The 23,274-nt window shown below is 35.3% G+C and overlaps 1 protein-coding gene across 1 annotated transcript; it reads left to right on the forward strand.

Annotated features, from left to right (window-relative positions):
- Positions 1 to 7,906: 7,906 nt before the first annotated feature.
- LOC141701749 (uncharacterized) lies at positions 7,907 to 8,500 on the forward strand. The gene has a single exon (XM_074505395.1). The coding sequence runs from the start codon at positions 7,907 to 7,909 to the stop codon at positions 8,498 to 8,500; it is 594 nt and encodes a 197-aa protein (XP_074361496.1).
- The last annotated feature ends 14,774 nt before the right edge of the window (positions 8,501 to 23,274 follow it).

A 23,274-nucleotide genomic window follows, 5' to 3' on the forward strand; every position in this document is an offset into this window, starting at 1 on the left:
ATCAGAAAAAGGCTTCTTTTTACTACAATTTAAGGGTAAAAGAAAGGTTTTTCAAGAAAGGAGACTTGGTTATGAGGAAGGTTAAAGCTTCCGGCGTTGGGAAGAAGGGAAAACTCACCCCAAATTGGGAAGGGCCTTAAAGATCAAAAGTGTTCAAGGAAAAGGATCCTACAAGCTGGAGATTATGGATGGTTTTAAAATCCCCAGAACCTGGCATACACAGAACCTGAAAATTTACTATGTATAAGATGGATGAGCATGATTCACACTGGTCAAAATGACAAGTAGGTTGAAAAGCACCTTGAAGCTTTGCTTGCTTAGGATTTCATATTTTGGTTTTATAAGAATCCTCTTTCAAGTTTGAGGTTTATCAAGACATGTGTAAGGGATGAGTCCCAAAAGTTTTTGAAATTTATAAAGTTTCTGAAATATGGTTAAAATCCCTATGGCATGGAAAGTGAACTAAATGCATGAATTCCAATAAAAGCATAAAATTGATAAATAAATCAAGTTCAAATAAGAGATACAAAGTTCGATAAACTAGATAGTCTCAAGGATAAAATAAAGATAAATAAGCCACACAGGGCTAGTAAAACTCTAAGGAGGGAGGTGCCCTTGGCATCCATGTCATCATCCCTTTCGCTCTCGCTGGATGTCTCAGCAGTCCCGGTCTCGGAGGAAGAAGAGCTGTAATCAGCTGCTGAAGGCCTAGAAGATGACTCGGGAGGAGGAAGAAGCAGGTCCTGAGGGATACGATCCGATATAACTACGCGGGTACGAAACCTTTGCAGTAGAGTCTCATCATCTGGACACACGTAGTCCGCCGGGTTAATGTCAGGACAAGCCTCGTTAATGGTCCCAAGGGCCGTGTCCCATCCAGTCCCAAAAAACCCAGAAAATACCGTATCATCCCTGACCCTCATAGACTAAGTAAACTCCTCTGAGTCCAGATAAGAATCAATCACCCTATCTTTCTCATCCCTCAGTGTAACCAGCTCGGCGTTTGCCTCCCTTAGCTCCTCCTCCTTACGCTTCATCTTCCTCTCCAACGAAACGTACTTCCTCTGCTGCCTCCTAAGGGCATTATCAGCGTAATCTAAGGCCTTCTTCCATGACTCAGCTTGCCTCAGAGCCGCTTCGATCTAAGCATTAGACTGAAACAAAATAATAAAAAATGTAAGGCAAAAGAATGCTACAAGTATATGAGAAAAAGGAGTTTGAGAAATAATCATACCGAGGCCAAAGACTGAGCACCCATGAGCTTTATCCTCTCCAAATATGGACCTGCCACGATATCAGTGAAGTCTTTAGGGGTCACACAGTGGTAGGACCAATCCTAGGCATGCTTCGTGGATCCAACCACGGTGTCCCCTCGGCGAAATCCTCAAAGAGGTTGGAAAGCGCCAGTAGCAACAGAAATGGGAGTAACAGGAGCACTGGGGGCTTCAGTTCCCCTTGAGGAAGCCTCCACCATAGGCTCCTTATGCTTCCTCAAGAAGCTAGGCTCCAAAGTCTTTCCCCGGGTGTCTAACCCTGCGAGCCGGGCCTTTTTCCTCCTCACTGTTTTCTCAACAACAGGCAGGTTATCCTGATTGATTTCCTTAGCAGCTGCAAAAACAAAAGAGAAACAAAAATAAGTTGTGTCAATAATGCATGGAAGAAGGTTAAAATAAAAAGAGAAGAAAAATACCCTGTGCAGTAACTGAGGAAAGTCCCACATGGATCAGGGAAAACTCCACTAATAAAATCCAGCTGGGGGTGGCACCTTCATCCTGGGTGAACTCATTATAAATAATAGTCTCTTCGGGGGTTAGGTGAATGGATTTATGGCTACCATCGCTGACCTTCCCGAAGGAGGATCTGAAGAGGGTGCCCCAGTCTCCATTCTCCCACCTAAGCCTGAAAAAACTACTCCTCCAATGTTGGTTATTATCAGGGATTAAAGCACTGTTAAAGATGTGTTTGCATTTAGGACTTTGTCTAATATAGACCCAATCACAGGTATTTTGAGAACTATTGTAACATTGAAAGATTTTCCTGAAAACAGCTACTGACAAAGTGAACCGCTTCTAAGACACAAGACCATGAAACATAAAATGTTTCTCTAGGCATTAGGGGAAGCTGGAAAGGACTAAATTGTAGGTCTGCTAATAAAATAGGGATGAATTCATGAAAAGGAAATCTAAGCCGAGCAGTGAGGGCATATGCATAGATAAAAAGAGTGTCGGGCTTCGAGTGGCATGTGCGATCACCACCTTCAACGGGAACTAGCCTAAGAGGGGGACGGACATTATAAAGTGTGTTAAGCTTATCAAAATCTATATTGTACCACTTATTACAGTAATCAAACGAATCTAGATGGGCATTAGATGGGTATTCATCCCTCTTAGTGTTTATCATGTCTAGTAATGACATATAAGAATAACAGATTTCGACATCGTTACCTCGTTTTGAAGCAGAAGCGATCTTAGCCGCCCTCTCAGAACTCTTGTCCACCATGGAGGTAAATGATAACTTGAAACTTTGGAAGAAAGAGAAGAAGGGTTTCCGTAAAAGGATGGTTCCGAACAGGAGAAATTGTTGAAGGCTGGAGAGAGGAAGGAAGCTTTGGAGAGTGGAAGTGAGAAATGAGAAAGTGAAGTATGGGACTTCACTTCACTCTTCCCCCCTTTTTATAGCTATTGCCATCCAGTAAATTGGTCTGTAAAAGGCCCATTTGGCCGGAGAAATTGTTGAAGGCTGGAGAGAGGAAGGAAGCTTTGGAGAGTGGAAGTGAGAAATGAGAAAGTGAAGTATGGGACTTCACTTCACTCTTCCCCCTTTTTATAGCTATTGTTATCCAATAAATTGGTCTGTAAAAAGCCCATTTGGCCCAAATCTACACAATTTTAGAAGGATCTGGATGATTTTTGGGAAAATAGAAACAACAATTTGATTTTTATGGTTGCCCCAAGACTCAAGAACATTCTGGATTTTGGGCTAAGAAGCCCATGAATTGGGCCCAGCAAAAAGTCCAGCCCAGTTCTTGGGCCCAATTCTGGATGAGTCCTGAATAACCAAGGAAAATATATAAAACTACATACATATATATTTTAAATAACTCTGGAAGAATCTAGAGAATCCAAGTATTTTTGGGCCTAGAAAGTATAGCAAGCCTGTGGTATAGGCCCAATTGAAAGGCCCAGAGCAAAAAAGGGCCCAAGAAGCCTAATATTAGGGCCCGAATCTAGAATTTTCTAAAAAAATCAACAAAAAGTCCCAAAAAATAAAAAAGCCCAAGAATAAAAATTTGGCATGTGCGATCACCACCTTCAGCGGGAACTAGCCTAAGAGGGGAAAAACGTTATAAAGTGTGTTAAGCTTATCAAAATATATATTGTACCACTTATTACAATAATCAAACGAATCTAGATGGGCATTAGACGGGTATCATCCCCCCTAGTGTTTATCATGTCTAGTAAGGACATATAAGAATAGCGGATTTTGAAATCGTTACCTCGTTTTGAACCAGAAGCGATCTTGGCCGCTCTCTTGGAACTCTTGTCCGCCATGGAGGTAAAATATAACTTGAAACTTTGGAAGAAAGAGAAGAAGGGTTGTCGGAAAAGGATGGTTCCTAACCGGAGAAATTGTTGAAGGCTGGAGATAGGAAGGAAGCTTTGGAGAGTGGAAGTGAGAAATGAGAAAGTGAAGTATGGGACTTCACTCTTCCCCCTTTTTATAGACACTGTTATCCAGTAATTTGGCCTGTAAAAAGCCCATTTGGCCCAAATCTATACATTTCTAGAAGGATTTGGAGGATTTTTGGGAAAATAGAAACAAAAATTTGATTTTTATGGTTTCCCCAAGACTCTAGAACATTCTGGATTTTGGGCTAAGAAGCCCATGAATTGGGCCCAGCAAAAAGTCCAGCCCAGTTCTTGGGCCCAATTCTGGAAGAGTCCAGAATAACCAAGGCAAATATTTAAAACTACATATATATATTTTAAATAACTTTGGAAGAATCTAGAGAATCCAAGTATTTTTGGGCCTAGAATGTATAATAAGCTTGTGGTATAGGCTCAATTGAAAGGCCCGGAGCAAAAAAGGGCCCAAGAAGCCCAGTATCAGGGCCCAAATCTAGAATTTTCTAAATAAAATCAACAAAAGGCCCAAAAAATAAAAAGGCCCAAGAATAGAAATTTGGCCCAATTAAAGGTCAAGGCCTACGAAAATTTCGGTCAGAACTCTGCTACAATTCCTGGTCGAAGGTCTCTGCTCGAAATTACCCACGACCATAAAATAATGGCCTTTTATTCAGTTAAAAAATATTTCAGCAAAAAAATCCTAACCAAATTTCAGTCAGGATTCTGGTCGAACAGTCCTGATCGAATGAGGCCATGATCAGGAAAAATAGGAGGATAATTCGGTCAGAAACGAAGGACCAGGGTCAAAATCCTGACCGAAATAGGTCAGGAATCCTGGTCGAACAATCCTGACCGAAATGACTATCGACCAGGACAAACAGAAGCCTTATTCGACCAGGATCCTGGTCGACAGGATTCCTGGTCGAAATTACATTAAAAAAAGAAGAAGAAAAGAAAATTCCTAAAAATTATGGATATTTTCTAGAAATGAGGTATAAATCCTTGGAAAATTCCTGAAAATTATAAGTATTTTCTAGAAATTGGAAATTAATCCCACAAATTAAGGGAAAATTCTTGTAAATAAAAGAAAAATCCCAAAAATTAAGGGAAAATTCCTGTAAATAAAAGAAAAATCCCATAAATTAAGGGAAAATACCTGTAAATAAACGAAAAATCCCAGAAATTAAGGGAAAATTCCTGTAAATTAAGGAAATCCCAGAAATTAAGGGAAAAATCCTGGAAATTAAGGAAAAATACCATAGAATTCCTAAATAATAGGAATAAAGCAAAAGAAGAGTAATAGGGAGGTTCTAAAATATCCCTGAAGCCACAAGGAAAATCATTGTAAATGTGTAGGTCGCTCCACACTTTACGCAAAAATGATACCCTGTAAGGGAGCAAGTAAACTTAACTTCTGCGAAATCTTTTACGGTTTCCCAGAAGTTGGGGGGCAAATGATAGGAAGTAAAATAAATCTTGATTACGTAATTAATATCGCATTAAATATACCAGAATTGGGCTGACAGCTAAGCCCATTAGAAAGGGCCCAAGATCCTGAATATTAATTAATTTCGTAATGAATTAATAAAGGATAAATCAGCTGATGATAAAGTCCAAATAAGGACACAATTTCTTGGAGATTGGCCTCCCAGAGATCAATATGATAAGGAATCAGTCTCCTACTTTCTAGAACTCCAAAGTCCATTCTAATTCAGAGATTTGTCTACCAAATCTCCAACTCTAATCCAATTCAAGGACTCCCAACACCTATATAAGAGGTCTCACCCCACCAAATCAGAACTATGTTTTTTGACTTGAACCTTGACAATCAGCAAGGTACGTAGGCATCATGTTAAGGCAGATCGAGTCACGATACACAATAGCAGTCAAATTGAGCCTCGAAGCTCAGACCCCTAGTAATAAGTATAGCAATTAATTTACCCTAATTTTTAATCCATAACAATTGGTACATGTACTGTGTAGTTTTATGATTAATATTTAATTATATAAATATTTTCAAAAGGTGAGCTATGCTACTTGATTTGCCGTTGACTATTCAAGCTAGTGTATGTATAATTATATTTACTAGTTCAAAGGGTAGTACAAATTGGCTTTGTACAAAATTTATACTTAAGAATATAATAATTTTATAGTTTCTGGTCTTTAGTCTTAAGTGTCAAGTTGATTTATATGATCCGTATTTACGGGTCGACAAATCACATCTTGATTTAAATTTTTATTTCAGTTAGATTCTAATTAAAGTAAGAAGAAATAAATATTGATTATAAGTTATAATGTTTGTATCGAGATTGGGTGCCGGGGATTTAGCGGATCGTTGTGAATTTTTGTGAGTGTTTGAGTTGTTATTTGAGGTACGGATTTTGTCCCCTTTTTATTCAGTGTTACTCCTCTTATAAATTAGATATCTCCGATTTGTTCAATTCCGTATTTCATTCATACCGTTAATATTGTTTGATCTTTTTGACTTCCGAAAATTATTTTAAAAATTGATTTGAAAAATTTTAAATATCGGTTTATGCGATTTTCAAAAATTATTTATGACACCCTCTGTTTTGAAAATATGAAGTACATGTGACAGGTGATTTTAAAATTTTATGAGAATATTTTTATATGACCCTTAGAGAAATAGGTTATACCGAGTTAACCAGCTGTAGGGGTACTACAGCCGTGTCATTGTGGCACCAGTGACACGACACTTCCGTGATAGTGTGATTGGTCATGGCGTATCCTTCTGTTAGCTCTTGAGAGGAGCATTTGCGCATTTGATATTTGTCCAGGATACGTGGGTGCACCCAGAGTTTGATTTGTGATTTGATTTATGGTGAATTTGTATATGTCGTACATGTTATCCATTCTGTTACACGCATTAGGTAACCTATGATGTGTGTATTTGTATCTGTTCTGATCTCGGTATGAAATATCCTAACCCCTCGTTGTTTCAGCCTTACTTATTTTAAAAATTGTTGTTTTCTTGTAAACTGCATATTATTTATTTCTGATCTATTGTTTTATAAATTGTATTCCAAATCCGTACTGGTCGTTTAGCTCATGTTGTATTCTTTTTCTGGAAGGTGCTTAGGGGGATCTCAGACTGTGTGATGGAGAGCTTCCCCATTTCGTTGATTAGAATTTCTGACTTTATCATTATCTAGACTTAATTATTCATATAGATATTTCTGCACTTATATTATTGGTTTAGACAGTTTGGAGATTTAATATTATTTTATTATTAGTGTTCTGTGTGAAGATTTATGGATTATAAGTAATATCTCCTTTTATTATTAAAAGGGGGTGTTACAACAATTAAAGCTAAAAATAGATGTAATCATGATATATTCTATTTCATGTATAGTTTAATGAACTGATTTTCCGTGGTGTGCCTGTATGCACACAATAAGTACAATTTTTTAAAATTTTATCTTATTTTGATTGATCAACACTTTTTAATAATGATTGACACACTGCATTTACAATAAATACATATGTGAAAACACTCAAAATTTATAGATTTATACCGGGTGTACACGGGACAAATCCATCAGCAAAGGTCAAAAGTTAACTTTAAACTTTGTTTTAAGGCCTGTTATTATGTGGAAGCATTCATTAAACTATACATGAAATAGACATATGGCATGCATTATTATATAGTTAGTTACTAATTGAGTACTTATTAACATGGGCCAGAATCTCGTCGGATCTTCCTATCCATCCCTTTATCGAAAGAAGATAATGACAGTGGGTTCAAATTCCTATCGGAACCTAACACACAAATATTATTATATGCATTAAGCCTAAAAATCAGAAATGGATTAATGTACTTAGCAGTTACTTAACAACATATAATTGACTAACTATGTATATCACGAATCTAAAGGGCTAATAAGTTGGCCCTTGTCGCCAGTAATAATATTATTTTAAGATAATGGGGGATTAGGCAAGACTTAACAAACTAGTGACAAACTGTACAATACTTATTGTACAAGCCCTTGAATTTCAAAAAGCAAAACCGAAAGATAGAAACATTATTTGTTGTTAGGATAATTAGGGTCCATTGCTCTAATATAATATGTTTGTAAAGTTATTAATTTATTGTATTCTATTATAAACTCATTAAAGTTTGTCTCCACAATGCATATTTCGATGTTATCGCAGAGGGTGTGCGCTTATATGTATAGCCCTCCTTGGATCTCACTTGCAAACAAACAACAATCATTTCATTCTGAAACCAACCAATACTGCACTTAATTTCTAAATACCCTATGGAAGTAGAAGAATGTTCATCAATTGTAGCAACAAAGATGTCCAGCGCAATACGCCTAGTTTTGTACATGCTAAAGAAAGGCTTTCCCATAAGTAAACTAAAAATATTTGATATTCATGCCAAGCTCAAACAAGAAAAGCATGCAAGCAAATCTATGAGCAATTTTATGCTAGACCACCACTATGCGGCCTCCTCCATTTGTCGATCCACTGACGTTGCCATGTCGTTTGTTTCGCCGCGAAAAGATTATGAATTCAGCTGTAGTAATACGCCCTTAATCCGACGACGGAGAAAACGTTATTATCAGTACCGTCACAATTACAGCCATCAAAAACTGTTTGTTGATGATATAAGATTTAGTCGTGAGTATGAAAGTGTAGAGGCCTCACCAGCATTTAGTTTGCCAGGGTTTGGACGGAGTCCAGTGACAATGAGGCAGCTGAGGGTTACGGATTCGCCGTTTTCTATAAAAGATGTAGAGGAGAATACCGATCAACTGGACATGGCCGCTGAGGAATTTATTAAGAAGTTTTACAGGGAGTTGGAGAAACAGAAGAGGATGGCACCACCGTTTACTTATACCCACATGTAGGAGACCCAATGCTGTGTGACCACTTCTAAGTTTTAAATATTCTGTATATATTTAGGTTTCATCTTCTTTTTCATTCATGCTATGGTGCTACATGTTTTTAAACTTGTGATCAGAATTCAGAGTTAATTTTGTAAGTAAATAAATATTTTCTTGGTTATTTTACTATTTAATTTAACAAGGGAGTAAATAAAAATATGTGACATATTTTGGGACCGAAATTTGGTGAGCAAGATTAAAACGGGATATGTGATCTTAATAATGTTAATTTGGATAACTCAACAAAGAATAAAGATCAATTTATAAATAATAATATATTTACTAGAATCCATACATGTTGAAGTTTGATATACAGACAATGATATTGGAAACTGTAGCGAAGAATTTATCAATAGAATATCATATGAATTTCATTAATATTATGTTCATGCAACTGATTAATAAGTTTGAAGACATTGGAAGTGGTAGTTTGAATCAGTGAGAAGATCTAAAGAATTTTCACTAAAGTTGTTTGTATAAGAGGGAAGAATTAACGATGGTGATGTGGATCTCTCTACAAAGAAAGAAAAGAAGAAAAAGAAAAGGGATAAGAGAAGAAGAGGATATTTCAAAAGAACACGATCAATCCAGAAACGTGAACTTTGAATCTCAAATTGCTTAGATCAATCCAGAAACTAAGTAATTCGAATCTAATCTTCAAAACAATCCAGTAATTGAAGTTTAGAGAAAGAAAAACTACTCATAGTTTATCTCAAAACACAAATTTTATATCATCCATTGTCTCCCTTAAAAGATTACATGAGAAGGGTATTTATAGGCTTAGACAATAACCCAAACCCAATAGGATTCCAAGAGAAATTCAATATCAGCTTGAATTAGCCAATATCTGAATCATTCCAGGAAACAAATTTAAAAACCAAATCCAAATAGAAAAAAGACAAAAATCAAATCCAAATAGGAAAATAAAATCCTAAGTGCTTAAAACAAGAAAAACTCTTTCAAGTGAAAGGTAAAAACTTGAAAGCAAAATTTGAATTAATAATATAATAATCAGCTACTTGTCCAACTTCATGCATCGCTCCTTTATTCCTTGTTGTCCAAGTAAGCTTCATAACCCATGTTTGCATCCTCTCCAATAGAACATCACAACGAGTACACATAGCCAAATCCCAATTAACATATTCATTCCTTGATCCTCATCAGATGGCTTGTAGAGTGTATAATACAAAAGTTCGAGAGCGGAACTTGTTATCTATTAATCAGACCAATTCCACTAGTAGTCGATGATATGTGAAGGGTATTATACCTATTTTCGGGGATGATCCCTGAACCTGTAAGTATAAAAAAAGGATCTAGGCCTAAATTTATGAAAAGTGCGAGCTGGGCTGGTGCGCTCGCACTCTGGTTCATTTGTTAAAGGACCTGGTTGTGAGTGCATAACATGATGACCCACTACCTTAGGGCCTTTTAATTGATAAGAAGACCCAATGAGCTGGGCTCATTGTAACGCCCTCCAAATTCAGGGTCTAGATCTGGGGGTTACTTGCCAACTAATAACATTATTAAACTTGTACACTAATTATATAAACATACATCTAACCCCTTTATATTACTACTCAGGATCTTTAAGGTTAAGGTATGAAAACACAACACTACCTTTATTACATTCTCAAATTCAAAAGTCTCACAAATCTCTCTTTATTACAAACCAACTAACTAAACATGTTTTAAACTAGTTTCATTTTATTCAAACACACACAATAACTATACAAGCTAATCCTGTTCTGGTAGTTCAAAGCTCTCTTCCTGAATTGGGATTAGCACCCTTGGTGCCAAAGGGTCCCGCCTTTTCACTCGTTTCTTTACTACCCTGGTGTGAATAGCTTCATTCTCGGATTTTACTAGAAGATAAAGTGAGTAGCAAAAAAAAGGTGAGCAATAATTGCTCAGCAAGTCCACAATATGTATATAGTATTATAGGAAAGTCAAGTGAATCTGATATGAATAAATAATCAGATTCTATATGTATCTGTATTTATATATATATATATAAAGAGAGAGAATAAAGAAGGCCGCTATCGGCGATTATTAATAAACCAGACTGGACACAGTATCACAGTACTGTAATTTGCTTATCAGTTAGATACAATATGAATCTATGCCATTTATATAGACCCAGATCATAACAAGGTACCCAGGCTCATTTATGGCCTCCATAATTAATTAAAGGGTCCAGTTCATCCCTGAACCTAATTGTAACCATCCAGTCCATAGGATAAGCATCCGAAATAATCGGTATGCTTCGATGTTATCCCAACATCAAGATATAGATATTATATAATCTATTGGAATATGAATAGAATACTCAATGTATCAAGGGTAATCAGAAGTAAGATAAAAGTATGATCAAAGAATAGTAATTGTGTCTCAGTGACTGTGAACCAAGGTTATCAATATTCAGTGTATCAAGAATTTGAATCAAATATTGAACTAAGCATACAAATTCATTATTCTGAATTTAGAATAAGGGAGAAACTTTCCTGGTATGTGATCAACCCCAAGTCTATCCAGAATCAAATATAGATAATTTTGTTATTTTTCTGGTAATTTTGGACTATTATATGATTTTATGATTTATAGATTTAATAATTATTATTTTAAGTAATTATAAAACTATTTTATAAAACCGGGAATCGTCCAACTTCAACCGTTTTTGCGTTTTTATAACCTGAAACTCTTCAGAAAACTCCTTTCTAACCTAAATTGATCTTTCTGAACATTTTCCGTGTTTTGACTTTTTCGATCCGGAGTATGGTTTGACCCGTATGAGTCCCGATGTAGAATTTTCGATACGATAGTCATTTTGGTTGATCAATAAAACCGGTATTCTCGAGAGACAGGATATTTTACATTAATTTCTCATAGGGTGTTTTATAAGAAGCTTTGTTTTGATAATTATCGAAATCTGGTATCAAATTGAATCGTTTTTATAGTTACTAAGCGACTAAGTAATCTATATTCGGCTTCGGTATATAAGTGTAATTATGAAATTATTAAATAAATAAAATATGTTATGGTTCTGTCAATAGAGTGTTTTATTTATTAGTAGCTGGGTGTGACTCTGTATTCGAGTATTAATTATATTATTAAATGCTGAGTTTTATTATTTTGTTTTCACTTTAAAAATGATTTAATTGAAGATTTATTCTAAAAAATATTGAAATTTTTCTAAAATTATATTGATGCTTTTATAATTTCAATATTTATTTTTAGGAATTTATTAAATTCAGAAATCAATATTTCATCATTTATTTATCTTTAAATGAATTTTGATCTGCATTTATGTGTAAATTCAGTATTTAATTCCAGTATGCTTCAAAAATTATGAAACTTGTATTTTCTCAAGTTTTTAATATTTCGGAAAATTTAAAATTATTTCGAAAATTGTTCAGATTAAAGTTACCCGCGCATTTGTTCGTTAAATCATTAAATACGGATATGTGGCGCGATCCAAAAATGATTTAAAAATTATAAAATTTTAATTTTGTTAATCTTTTATTATTCTGAGAATTTTAAAATGTATTTGGTTATTTTTGGCTTAATAGTAACCATAAATTGGTTCGTTGGATTGCAAATTTTGTATCAATTAAAGTAGTATACGTGTTCAACTATTATGTGGTTACAGATTCGTAAAAAGAAAACAAAAACACTGAATCCCTCATCTCTCAATTTCACCTGTCTCTCTCTCATCCTCTAATCTCTCTCTCCTCACTCTCTCCAATCTCCCCTGATTCTCTCCTTTCTCCCTCTCTTTTATCTCCCGGTCTCCTTTCTCCCCTATATTCTCCCCTTTCCATCTCCAGTTCTTCCGTCCCCGTCGCCCTATGCTCTAGTAATTCTCCGCCACTGTCTTTTTTCTTTTTCCGGTGTCTTCTCTGCTCCGGCCGCCTAGCTTGGTCCAATCGTGGCTATTGCTTTAAATATATATACACACGCATGTGCATGTGTATATCTCAGCTGGGATAATTTGGTCGGGGTTTCTGTGATTTGGAAAATCGATTGCTTTAATTTGTTAATTCGAGTTCTTCTTTTTGGGAATTATTCGAATGATTTATTTAATTTTTGGGGAAAATTTGATGAACTATTCTTGATTTTTCGAATTTTCTTCCCTCAAAATACTAATCGGTGAAATTCGCGTCGAAAACCCGAATTTAATCGGGCACCCGCGAATTTTTCTGCCGTCGACGATGAGCCTCGGTGAGTCGACGGTGGACCGTGATGATTTATTTTAAGTCCTAAAATTTTTAAAATAAATTATATAGTTCGTATATCATTTTCGAAACGAGAAATAGTTAATTAGTAATTATTGTGACGTGGATTGATTTCTTGGTTGATTGGGATATTGACGTCGATTATGTTTCGACGAGCAGGCCGATAAACAGAGGAGACGCTGCCCGATTTTCGGGAAAATTAATTCCGAAAATACAGGAACAATTATCGAAAATGTCAAATGGGAATATCTAATTATATTATACGAAACCAAATTTCGAGTCGTGACAAGATATTTTGTAAATAATCGATTACCCTATTTTTCAAAGCGATGAGTATACATACTTTCCGTAAATGAGTACTGAACCGAATTTCGAATACATGAACCTTGATTGTTAAGTGTATTTCAATAATACATATAAATACGAGTCGGGTTATGAAATCGTATTGGAAGAATTGATAGTGATATTATATTAAGCAAAAACGATTGTCTGAATTAGGGTATTTCGACTTTGTAGGTTCTAGTCGGAACACCCGAGAGTTGACGTTAGAGTAAAAATAGCTTAATGGTCAGTCGTCAAGCTCAGCAAGGTTCCAATCGAAGGACCTGAGTGTTGGAATCGTATCCTGGATAAGTTAGTGATTGGACGATAAAGACGAGCGTCCAAATTGGTCCAAAGTCAACCAGTAATAGTGGTTAAAGCTTATCAAGGCAAGTATTCCTAAACTTTCTTCAAATATACTGCAAGTAATTCTTTCCTATTCTATGTTCAGAATAGTTAAACGTTTATATTTCGCTGCAATTACTCTTAATTATGCACGTACCTTTCATTATTATTCCTTTATTATCGATTGCTCTCTTGAGCAAATACCTATTATTACGGGTTATTTTTGAACCCTGAATCGAGATGTTTTGAAATCCAAATGATTTAACATCAAAATACTCTACGGGCTAGATGGTTACTATTAGGGTTAGTGATGAACTTGGCCCTGTGGGCCGGGGATGGACCGGACCCTTGGGCCATAGTGCTTGGGTACCCGAATGGATCTATACAAGTAGGTATATATCTATATTATATCATAACTGATCAACAGAGTATGAGTGTGAACATTGAACTAGTATCCAGTCTAATTTATTGTTGATCGCCATTAACAGAATTCCTTCCTGAAAAGTTCAATGATTACAAAACCGAACAAAATCCTAATTCAAGAGGTGAATCTGGGAATTGCTCGTCATTTTTGATTTATGATTGAGGGCTAATAAAGGCCAATATTTTATTCGCCCAAATACTTCAAATAAATAAAAATGTCTAAAAATTATATAAAAATAATGTCCGGAAACTTCTTTGGATATTGATACTTGGAAATTAGTTATGATACCTGCTGGGCATTTTTGTCTCACTCTTTCTTGTGAATTCTTATTTCTTTCAGAAATAGATGAAAATAAAAGTGAATAGCTCTTAATAAATAGTGGAAGTTAGAGAGATCTCAGCTGCAAGTGGATGGAGATGTTAGAATGAGTAAGACAAAGGAGTTAGTACATAGGTAATAAACTTGTATTTTAATTATTACAGATTTTAAAAGGTTAGATTCTTATTTCATACCATAACCTGTAAATGATCCAGAATTGAGGGTTCATTTGTATATTATTTTTTATTATGTAAAGATTGTTCAGTGACACCCAATCTTGACCCCGGATTTGGGATGTTACAAGTTGGTGTCAGAGCTATAGGTTATTGGTCCTTGAAATAAGAATATGTGAGAGTAAGATAGGAGTAACAAGCCATATAAGATAGGAAGGACCCTAAATATACGCATTCTGAGTTTAATTGAGTGTGAATTAGGGTTAGTGGATCCGATATGGATTAGTAAGATAGGATATTGTTAGGAGAGGTGTAAGGCAAATATGTTGACGTTATAGATGCATAGAGTTCTCAGACCTTATAGTTGCGAAGAGTTGATAGCTCGACGGAGAGTGGGTGAATTACCATGCTTTTTATGTGGTTTTAAAGTAAAGGAGATTTATTCTTGTAAGAACTTTGTAAAAGGAAAGATAAATGAGTGTCAGTATGATCCAACTTAGAATTGTGTAGTAGGACAAGCTCCAGGCTGGATGTAATGAGTTGATTGAAGCCGACAAAGAGTCAACGTCGCCAATTTCAAAGGCACCACCGTTGCAAGGAGTTTCTTATCACTTTTCACGAGCCGCGAAAGGAACGACATCTACCTTGTTAGGTATACTTAAGACTAGCAAGAAGATACGACCTTATCAACGGATAGAACGTCGAATGACATCAATTGGCTGTAATTATAGCACCAAGGACGATGGTGAGGATATCAAAAATAGTACTAGATGTCAGCATTGGAGTTGGAACCTTGAATAAGATAGTATGCAACGGTAAATGGAATTATCGCTGACTAATGAATAAGAAATGAATCTGAGGAGAAGTAGAAGGTATATTAAGGTGAATGGACACTTATGTGATCATTTCTGTAATTAGGTACCCTATTATTGAATGATGAGAATAACAGACAACTCATATAATAATGACGACCATGTTTGCGATTTTTAATTCGAAAGAAAAATTTCCTAATAAATTTCTAAAAGATCCATACATAACATTAGTTTCACTTTGTCGAATTACTACTTGATATAACGACTCGTATATTTTTGAATTATTTAAATATGTGATTAATATGGAAATTATTAAATCAAATATGTGTATTGGTTTTCACCATTATGTGTTGTTTGATTATTATCTATGTGTGATTTATGATGTACCGGGTTGTTCGCGTGATTAAATAAGGAATTGTATTGAATTGTTTCACTTTTAAAGTGGATTTAATGCAAAATTATTTGTACAAATACTTGAAGTGTCTCTAAAATTGTTTTTATGATTTTATAATTACAATAATTACTTTTAGGATTTTATAAAATTGAGAAATTAATATTTTATTAATTATTTATTTTTAAATGATTTTCTGAATGCTTTTATTTGCAAAATCCATATTTAATTCTATAATTCTTTTAAAAATTATGAAACCCATATTTATTTAATTTTGGAATATTCCGAGAATTTTAAAATTATTTTGGAAATTTTCGGGATTAGTTTCACGCGCTTGTTGTTTCGTTTTATTGATAAAAGCGGGTATAAGTGACATTTCAAAAATTGTGTTAAAATTATGAAACTTACGTTTCTATTTACTTCGGGATATTTATATTATTATAAGATTATTTTCGCGATTTTCTGAATTTGTTTTAAACGCACCTCGGTTCGTTAATTATGAAAGACGGGTACAAACTGTGTTTCAAAGATGCTTTAAAAAATATGAAAATTTTATTCCACTGGTTTTGAATTATCCCGGAAATTTTAAAACTATTTTGGTAAATTTTAAAGTTATTTTATTCGTAAAAATTCTCGTTAAATCGTTAAATTTGGTGACAGAGATAGGATTTTCAGATAGGAACAAAAAGGATAGTGTCCAATTTCAGGACACGTGGTTTGATTTGTGGTAATGGGGTAAATTAAGCCCCGGTTTCTCTATTTTTCCGACCCAGACGATAGCATCAATCTCTCATCTTCTTTCTAAACACTCAATCTCTCTTTGATTTTCTCAATCTTTCCTTCACTTCTCCTGATTAGTCCCTCTATGTTATGTTCCCTGTTCCCTTTTTCCCGTTCTTGTCACCTTTGTTCTCCGGTTTTACGCCGCCGCCTGGTTTCTTCCGGTCTGTTCTCCGGTTAGCAGCGGATTCGTCCCTGTTTCTTTGATATATGTGTACCTACGTATGTATACGGGTGTGTGTGTAATTCGTGTGCATGTAATTTGTGCGTGTGTGTATTGTGTGTGTAGCTGCCTGTGATGCAGCGTGGTTGTTATTGTTGGTTGCTACCGGCCAAATTCCGGCGAGGCGACCCTCCCTGTTTTGGCAGCGCGTAGGCGCGTATTGATAGTATCTAATTCCTTGACTGATTCTTTTTCTTCTTTTATTAATTCTTGCAGGAAGTTAATTAAATGATTTCGATTCGTGAAGTAAAATAATTTCGTGCGGGAGTTGTAATTAATCGGCGAAGTTTATTTGGAAACCCGAATATTATCGGGCACCAATAAATTTTGTCGTCGTCCGTGATGAATTTATACAAGCGGACGGTGGACCGTGATGATCATATTCTGAGTCCTAAATTAATGAATAAAAATAAAATACGAGTAGTAATTAATAATTGTGATTGAGTTAGAATTTGAATATGTGTGGGTTTGGATTGGATAATTGTTGCGATTGTTGTGTTTGGGATTTGACGTCGATTGATGTTTCGACGGGTAGTCCGATAAACAAAGGAAACGCTGTCTGATTTTTGAAAAACTGAATTACACAAATACGGAAACGTATCCGATGAATATCGGGACGTCAAGAGACTATATATATATATCTGTGTGTATTTTATACGAAACTTGATGGTACGATGTGATGAAATATTTTTCTAAATCGATAACCCTGATTTTATAAAATAAAGAGTATGAGTATTTTCCGAAAATGAGCGCTGAACTGATTTTCGAGAACGTGAACCCTAAGTGATACGTGTATTATTATATAAAGTATGTTACGAGTCGGATTTTGTTAATGTTCGGGTAGATTGTTAGCGAGGATATGTCAAGCATAATCGAATGTCTAAATTAGGAAGTCTCGACCTTGTAGGTTCTAGTCGGAGTGCCCGAGAATTGGAATTGGACAAAGGATAGTTGGTGGTGAGTCGAAATGCTCAGTGAGGTCCCAATCAAAGGACTTAAGTATTGAGGTCGAATCCAGAGAGATATAGTGGTTGGACGTAAAAGCCTAAGCGGCAGAGTTGGCCCAGAATTGATCAGTAAGAGTTGTAAAGCCTTGTAAGGCAAGTATTTCTGAACTTTTCTTCAAGATATATTATCAATGTTTTTGAACTGTTCCATAGCATGTTGCTATTATTAAGCATAACTCCTGTTTTATAATGCAAGTGTTTTAAACTATTAAACCTTGAACCCTGATTCTTTCTTGATCTTGAGCCTTGAGCCTTATTCTTTGAAAAGCATCCTTTGTTGATCCTCAGATACCAAATCACGCCAATATGATACTACTCCCCAAAGATATATCTACCGAACACCAAACACTGAAACAAAGTTATTTGAAAACACAGAAACTTTTATACTACAACCATTTTTTATAACATCAAAGAACTATACCTTGAAAATCATTTTTGATCTAATACCTGATGCTGGTACAAATTGAAAACTGTTTCTTATACATACCCTGAAATTCCCTTGAGATATACATAAGTTTCCTTATGCTTTTATTCAAGTGTTTAACCATCGTTGATTATGAACTTGTTTTATTGAATTATATCATTTATCATATTGAACTGCTTTAGGATTGGATAGTTTTTATATATGTGGACCAGATTCGTGGTCAGACCATACATACCAATGGTCAAGTTAGGCCAATGTGTGCCTTGGATCCAGTAATTAGAGCAGTGTTGTGTGCTTTCTCGGGGTTAGTACGTGACTGATCAGCAGCCTAACCTTGATTTTTAAAACTTAAAATGAATATCCAGTTCTAATGAATAGTTAAAAAGAAACTTGATTCCTTTGAATCATCTTATTTGATTATGGTTTAACCTTAGTTATCGTTATCATGACTTGGTGAGCTAGATAGCTCACCCTTGCGATTCTTTTATATATTCTACAGGTGAAAAGAATATGGATGATAGTGAAGTTCCTCAGTCCAAAGTGCGGGCTAAGGTTCCAGTGGAGTTGGATCGAGCTAGCAGAAGTTTCATGCGGTAAAGAGATAGTCAGATTGTAAGAACGATTTTATTATCAATTGTAAGTTAAATTAGTTGGGATTTGGTACGATGTAATAATTAAGGTTGTGGCTTGTTTTCATACTTTAACCTGTTGCGATCCGTGGTTTTGTGAAGCAGGGTCATTATAAATAATATTTCTTATACAGGTTGATATATTGTGTTTGTGTTGTGGACCCCAAACTTCTGACCCGGGTTTGGAGGCGTCATAGGTTGGTATCAGTGCTATAGGTTATAAGTCACTGAAACAAGCCTATATTGTAGGCATTGGGTAGAGGGTTAGGATTCAGAATAAGAAATAGAAAGATAAGACGTCGCGAGGATGAGTGCGATTACATAGTAAGTCTCTGGCACAGTTCATATTACGATTCGGGATTCTCAGCTTGCGACGTGATTTCCAGACAACGGCAATGGCAGACTTTGATTTCCCGATGTCAGTTGATCGTTTGGAGCTTTCCATTTGAGGATCTTCATCTTCTCTCAAATTGGATGTGTACCTTGTTCCTCCATCAGTATTAATGGCACTACCTTCTGTTATAACAGTTGCACTTCTTCAAGCTATTCTATGCTACTTTTCCACCTTTTGATATGAGATTACCTATTCAAGAACCTCCATCTGATTATTCTTCTTTCACTGGACATTCGGCTGTGAGCGTATCTCTTTAGTTTACCCTACATCCTGTTCTATACCCCCAGTTTAGAACTTGTCCTATGAAGTGATTGTACCTACGAGGAGGGATTCAAGAATTACAGTAAATGGTGAGCACTTGAGATATAAATAAAGATGAGAAAAGTTTAGAGAGGAGGTTTAATTGTTTTAGAGAATAATTATTATCGGGTTAAAAGAAGCCATTAGTGACTAAGCCACCCGTGAATAATTATGGGATGGATTAGCTGAACTTTGAAAAGAGCTAGAGAAAAAGGTATAGATCTGAAATTTTTGGTGGACTTAAATGATGGTACTATGATAAATGCGATATGTAAAGTAAGTGGATTCGATAAAGGAGAAAAAGGTAGATCGAAGTGAACAGACCTTTATGTGATTGTTTCTTTAAATTGGTACCTTGTTATAGGTCGGAAGGACAACAACCCACTCATATAGTAAAGACAACCAGATTTGTGATTTTCCAAACCTTTTAACAAGTTTTCGAAAAAGATTTTCCTTTACAAATTTCTAAAAGCCTTTTTGAATAAAATGATTTTTAAACATTGGTTGTCAAGTTACTATTTGAGTTTCTTGTTTGTTAGAAAGCCCGGATTACCTAGAAAAAAAATGTTGTTTCAGACTTAGTATTGTTAATTCAGAGGACAAAGTGATCCGTGATTATGAAGAAGTTGGTTATTCTCAACAGAAAGGTACAAATATTGTTTGATAAGATTAATAACAGAATCAGTATACAGAGCAATTACTCATCCAATTACAGGATTATCCAAGTTCAAAGAATTCACTGATCTAACAGAAGTCTGAGTATGACTAAAGGAGATTGAGAAGATTTCCAGATTTCCTAAAAAGAAGAATATTATTAACACAAGGATCGCTATGTTGAATGCTTCGGGGTTATTCTAAATTGAAAAAGGAAACTCGAGGTTGTCTGGTAGGGACATCATTATAATCGAGTTGTTAAAGTATTATATGTAGAGGTGTGATGCTAAAGACGCAAGACGTGACAAGTAAGAATCTTCCATAATGCTTTATTTGCGAAGGCATTTCAACGTACTTTCTAAAAGTTATTATATGAAACAATGGAGATATGATCGAACAAGCTCGAAAGATGAATATAAGTGAAATGTGGATGGTGACCAATGGTATCGTTCTTGTCTTCAATATTATAGCGTATATTCCCTTTTTGATTCCTAAATAAGTATGAACTTCTTTTCTTAAATAAACTCCTTGCTATGATCTCGAAAAGGAGGATATTGCATTCCTTTCAAATTTAATTATTTCCCTCAATTTTTGCTTTATGATTGGGACAAACAGTGTGATGGTGAGACACTTTGTCAGAATGACGAAGAGTCGGGTGGGACGCCACCTAATCATATGCTGTATGTCATATGGTACGAAAGACTGGCCATCTTAAGTACCAATGTGGTTTTCTCATTCATATTCAAATCCTTGTTTCTTCTTTCTTTTCAACTCTAATTTTTGTTGGACTTTGAATCCTTCTAGTCGTTTTGTTTTACTGTCGTTCTATGCAAGAGGTTTTCAAACAGAAATCAACGTATCCTGAATTAAGCGGACGAAGTTCCATCTACGTCTTATGCATGGGAAGGAAATAAGGGCACCTCGCAAGGATTGCAAATCACTAGTCCCAGTGAAGAATCCACTAAGAATCAAGGGAATCTACTCCAATAAGGAATATGTTTTCAAGAACGAGAATACGCGAATTTCCTGTGAAATATGTTATTCAGAATACAGACGTGATGATATGGATGATCAAGGTGAATACCTTATGCATTAAAGTATGAAAAGATGTGGGAGAAACTTAATTATTTATCTCTCAAAGTTTTGTTGATAAGATGAATTACCCTGTTGAATTGATAAGATTGTGATTAAAGGATTAGCAAGTCAAGAACGTGTAGTTGTTAAATTAGTGAGTATCAATGTTGAAATTGAAATTCTTGGCAATATGTTGTGTAGAATTGATATCCTGGAAGGTAAGAAGATTTGATATTATTCTAAGGAAGGGATTGACTACTAAAGCGTGATGTCCATACAGACCGTCGTGACGAAAAGATAATTCTGAGGATGCCAAATGAGAAGGTGAGGAGGTTCAGAAGATGAAAGAAGGTAACGAATTTGTTAATGATAATTGTGGTGATCAAGATATGAGCCTTATGGTGATTATGGAATACATAAAAGTCGGAAGCAAACAAAGTTTGAAGATTTTATAGTAATTAAGGAGTTTCAAGATATGTTTTTGGATGAGTTATCAACATCTCCTTCGGATATAGAAATTGAGTTCGTGACTGACTTAGTACCAGAAATGAAGCCAGTGTCCAAGGCCCCGCACAGAATGGTTCCAGTTAAAGTGAAGGAGTTAGCAAAGTAAACGCAAGAAATGCTAAAAAAAAAGCGATTAGACCTAGTGTACCCCATAAAGTGCACCAGTATGAAATGTTAATAAGAAAGATGGAAGTATGTGAGTATGCGTCGACTAGCAAGAGCTCAACAAGTTTACTATCAAGAGCAAGCATTTGTTACCTCGACCCAATGATTTGTTTGATCAAACGAAGGAAGCAAAGTACTTTTATAAGACTGATTTAAGATTTGGTATTTCACCGATTGAAGATTAAACCTATGGATGTATCAAGGATAATTTTCATTACTAAGTACTGTTCTCGTATTGTCATTTGTATTAACCAATATACCAGTATTGTTTGAACAGGATGGACAACACCTTTAAGGAATATCCGAATAAGCTATAGTTGTGATATTAAAGTCAACGGAGGACCATGCAAAGCATTTAATGATGACTGAGAAGTTGAAAAAGAAAGAAGTTGTATGAAATATAGTCCTTAGCATAAATAGTCAATGTAGAGAAGATCAAAAGAGATTCAGCAGAAGTTAAAATTACTATGAATGAAAAGAGACCAGAAACACCAACAAAAGTAAGAAGTTTTATCATGAGTCGGTTACTATTGGAAATTTGTACAAGATTTCGTGAAAGTTGTAATATCTTGGACGAAGCTAACCAAGAAAAGCAAGAAGTTTTATGGAATGGAAAAGGATGAAGGGAAAGTATCGCGGAGTTAAATGAAAGAATGGTTTCAGCACCTGTTTTATCAATTTAAAAGTATCAAGGAGGTTTGGTAGTTTATAGTGATGCTTCTCATTAGGGAATAGGATGTGTGTTGATGCAACACAATAGAGTCATTGTATATGCATCCAGACAACCGAAACCTTATGAGCAGAAGTATCCTACTCATAACGTGGGATTAACAGTAATAACATTTGCTTTGAAAGATTGGGAAACATGATATGTATGGAGAAAGGTGTAAGATCTATACGGGCCATAAGAGATTGAAGAATGTATTCACGATGAAAAAAACAAAGATAGAGGAAAGCAATAACGGACATAGAAACTATATCGGAAGAATTTTCTATGGAATTTTAGAAGTTGGAATTGGGAGTCAGAGTTTATAATCCAAACAGGAGCAAGGATTAATAGTATGACATTTCAGTCGAAGTTGTTAAGAGGAAGATAATGAAATGTCAAAAGAAGATAATGGATCACGATGTTAGCAGTAGTGAGAGGAAATTTATGCGCCCAGGAGAACGATCACGATATCCCCAGGTTCTCCTCCAGCACTTGGAAGTTACAAGTAGAAGAATTAAGAAATTAGATGCCACAGGGAATTCATAGAATAAAGTATATACTCTATTGAAGAGATGCCAAAATATATGGAAATAAAAGAAAAACAGCGATAACCAGATATAAGAAGGATATTTCAAAATGGATTAAAAAGTGTTGGACACGTCAAAGAATTAAGATGAACTATTGGAGGCCTAATGGATAAGGCAGACCCAGGAAATGGTTTTACAAGAAGTGAATCGTGAAAGGTACCAGTGATGTTCATGGAGAAAAGAAATGAAATTATAAGAGTATGTACTGATTATCGGGAGTTTAACAAAACAATGAATAAGAAGAAGTGAAACCCTATAAAGAATTGATT

Source organism: Apium graveolens, chromosome 2, assembly GCF_009905375.1.
Source record: "Apium graveolens cultivar Ventura chromosome 2, ASM990537v1, whole genome shotgun sequence".
In the NCBI taxonomy this organism is placed as follows: Eukaryota; Viridiplantae; Streptophyta; class Magnoliopsida; order Apiales; family Apiaceae; genus Apium; species Apium graveolens.

What these genes read in the sequence shown, in the direction of transcription:
- LOC141701749 (XM_074505395.1), top strand. Translation starts at nt 7,907, where the DNA reads ATGGAAGTAGAAGAATGTTCATCAATTGTAGCAACAAAGATGTCCAGC.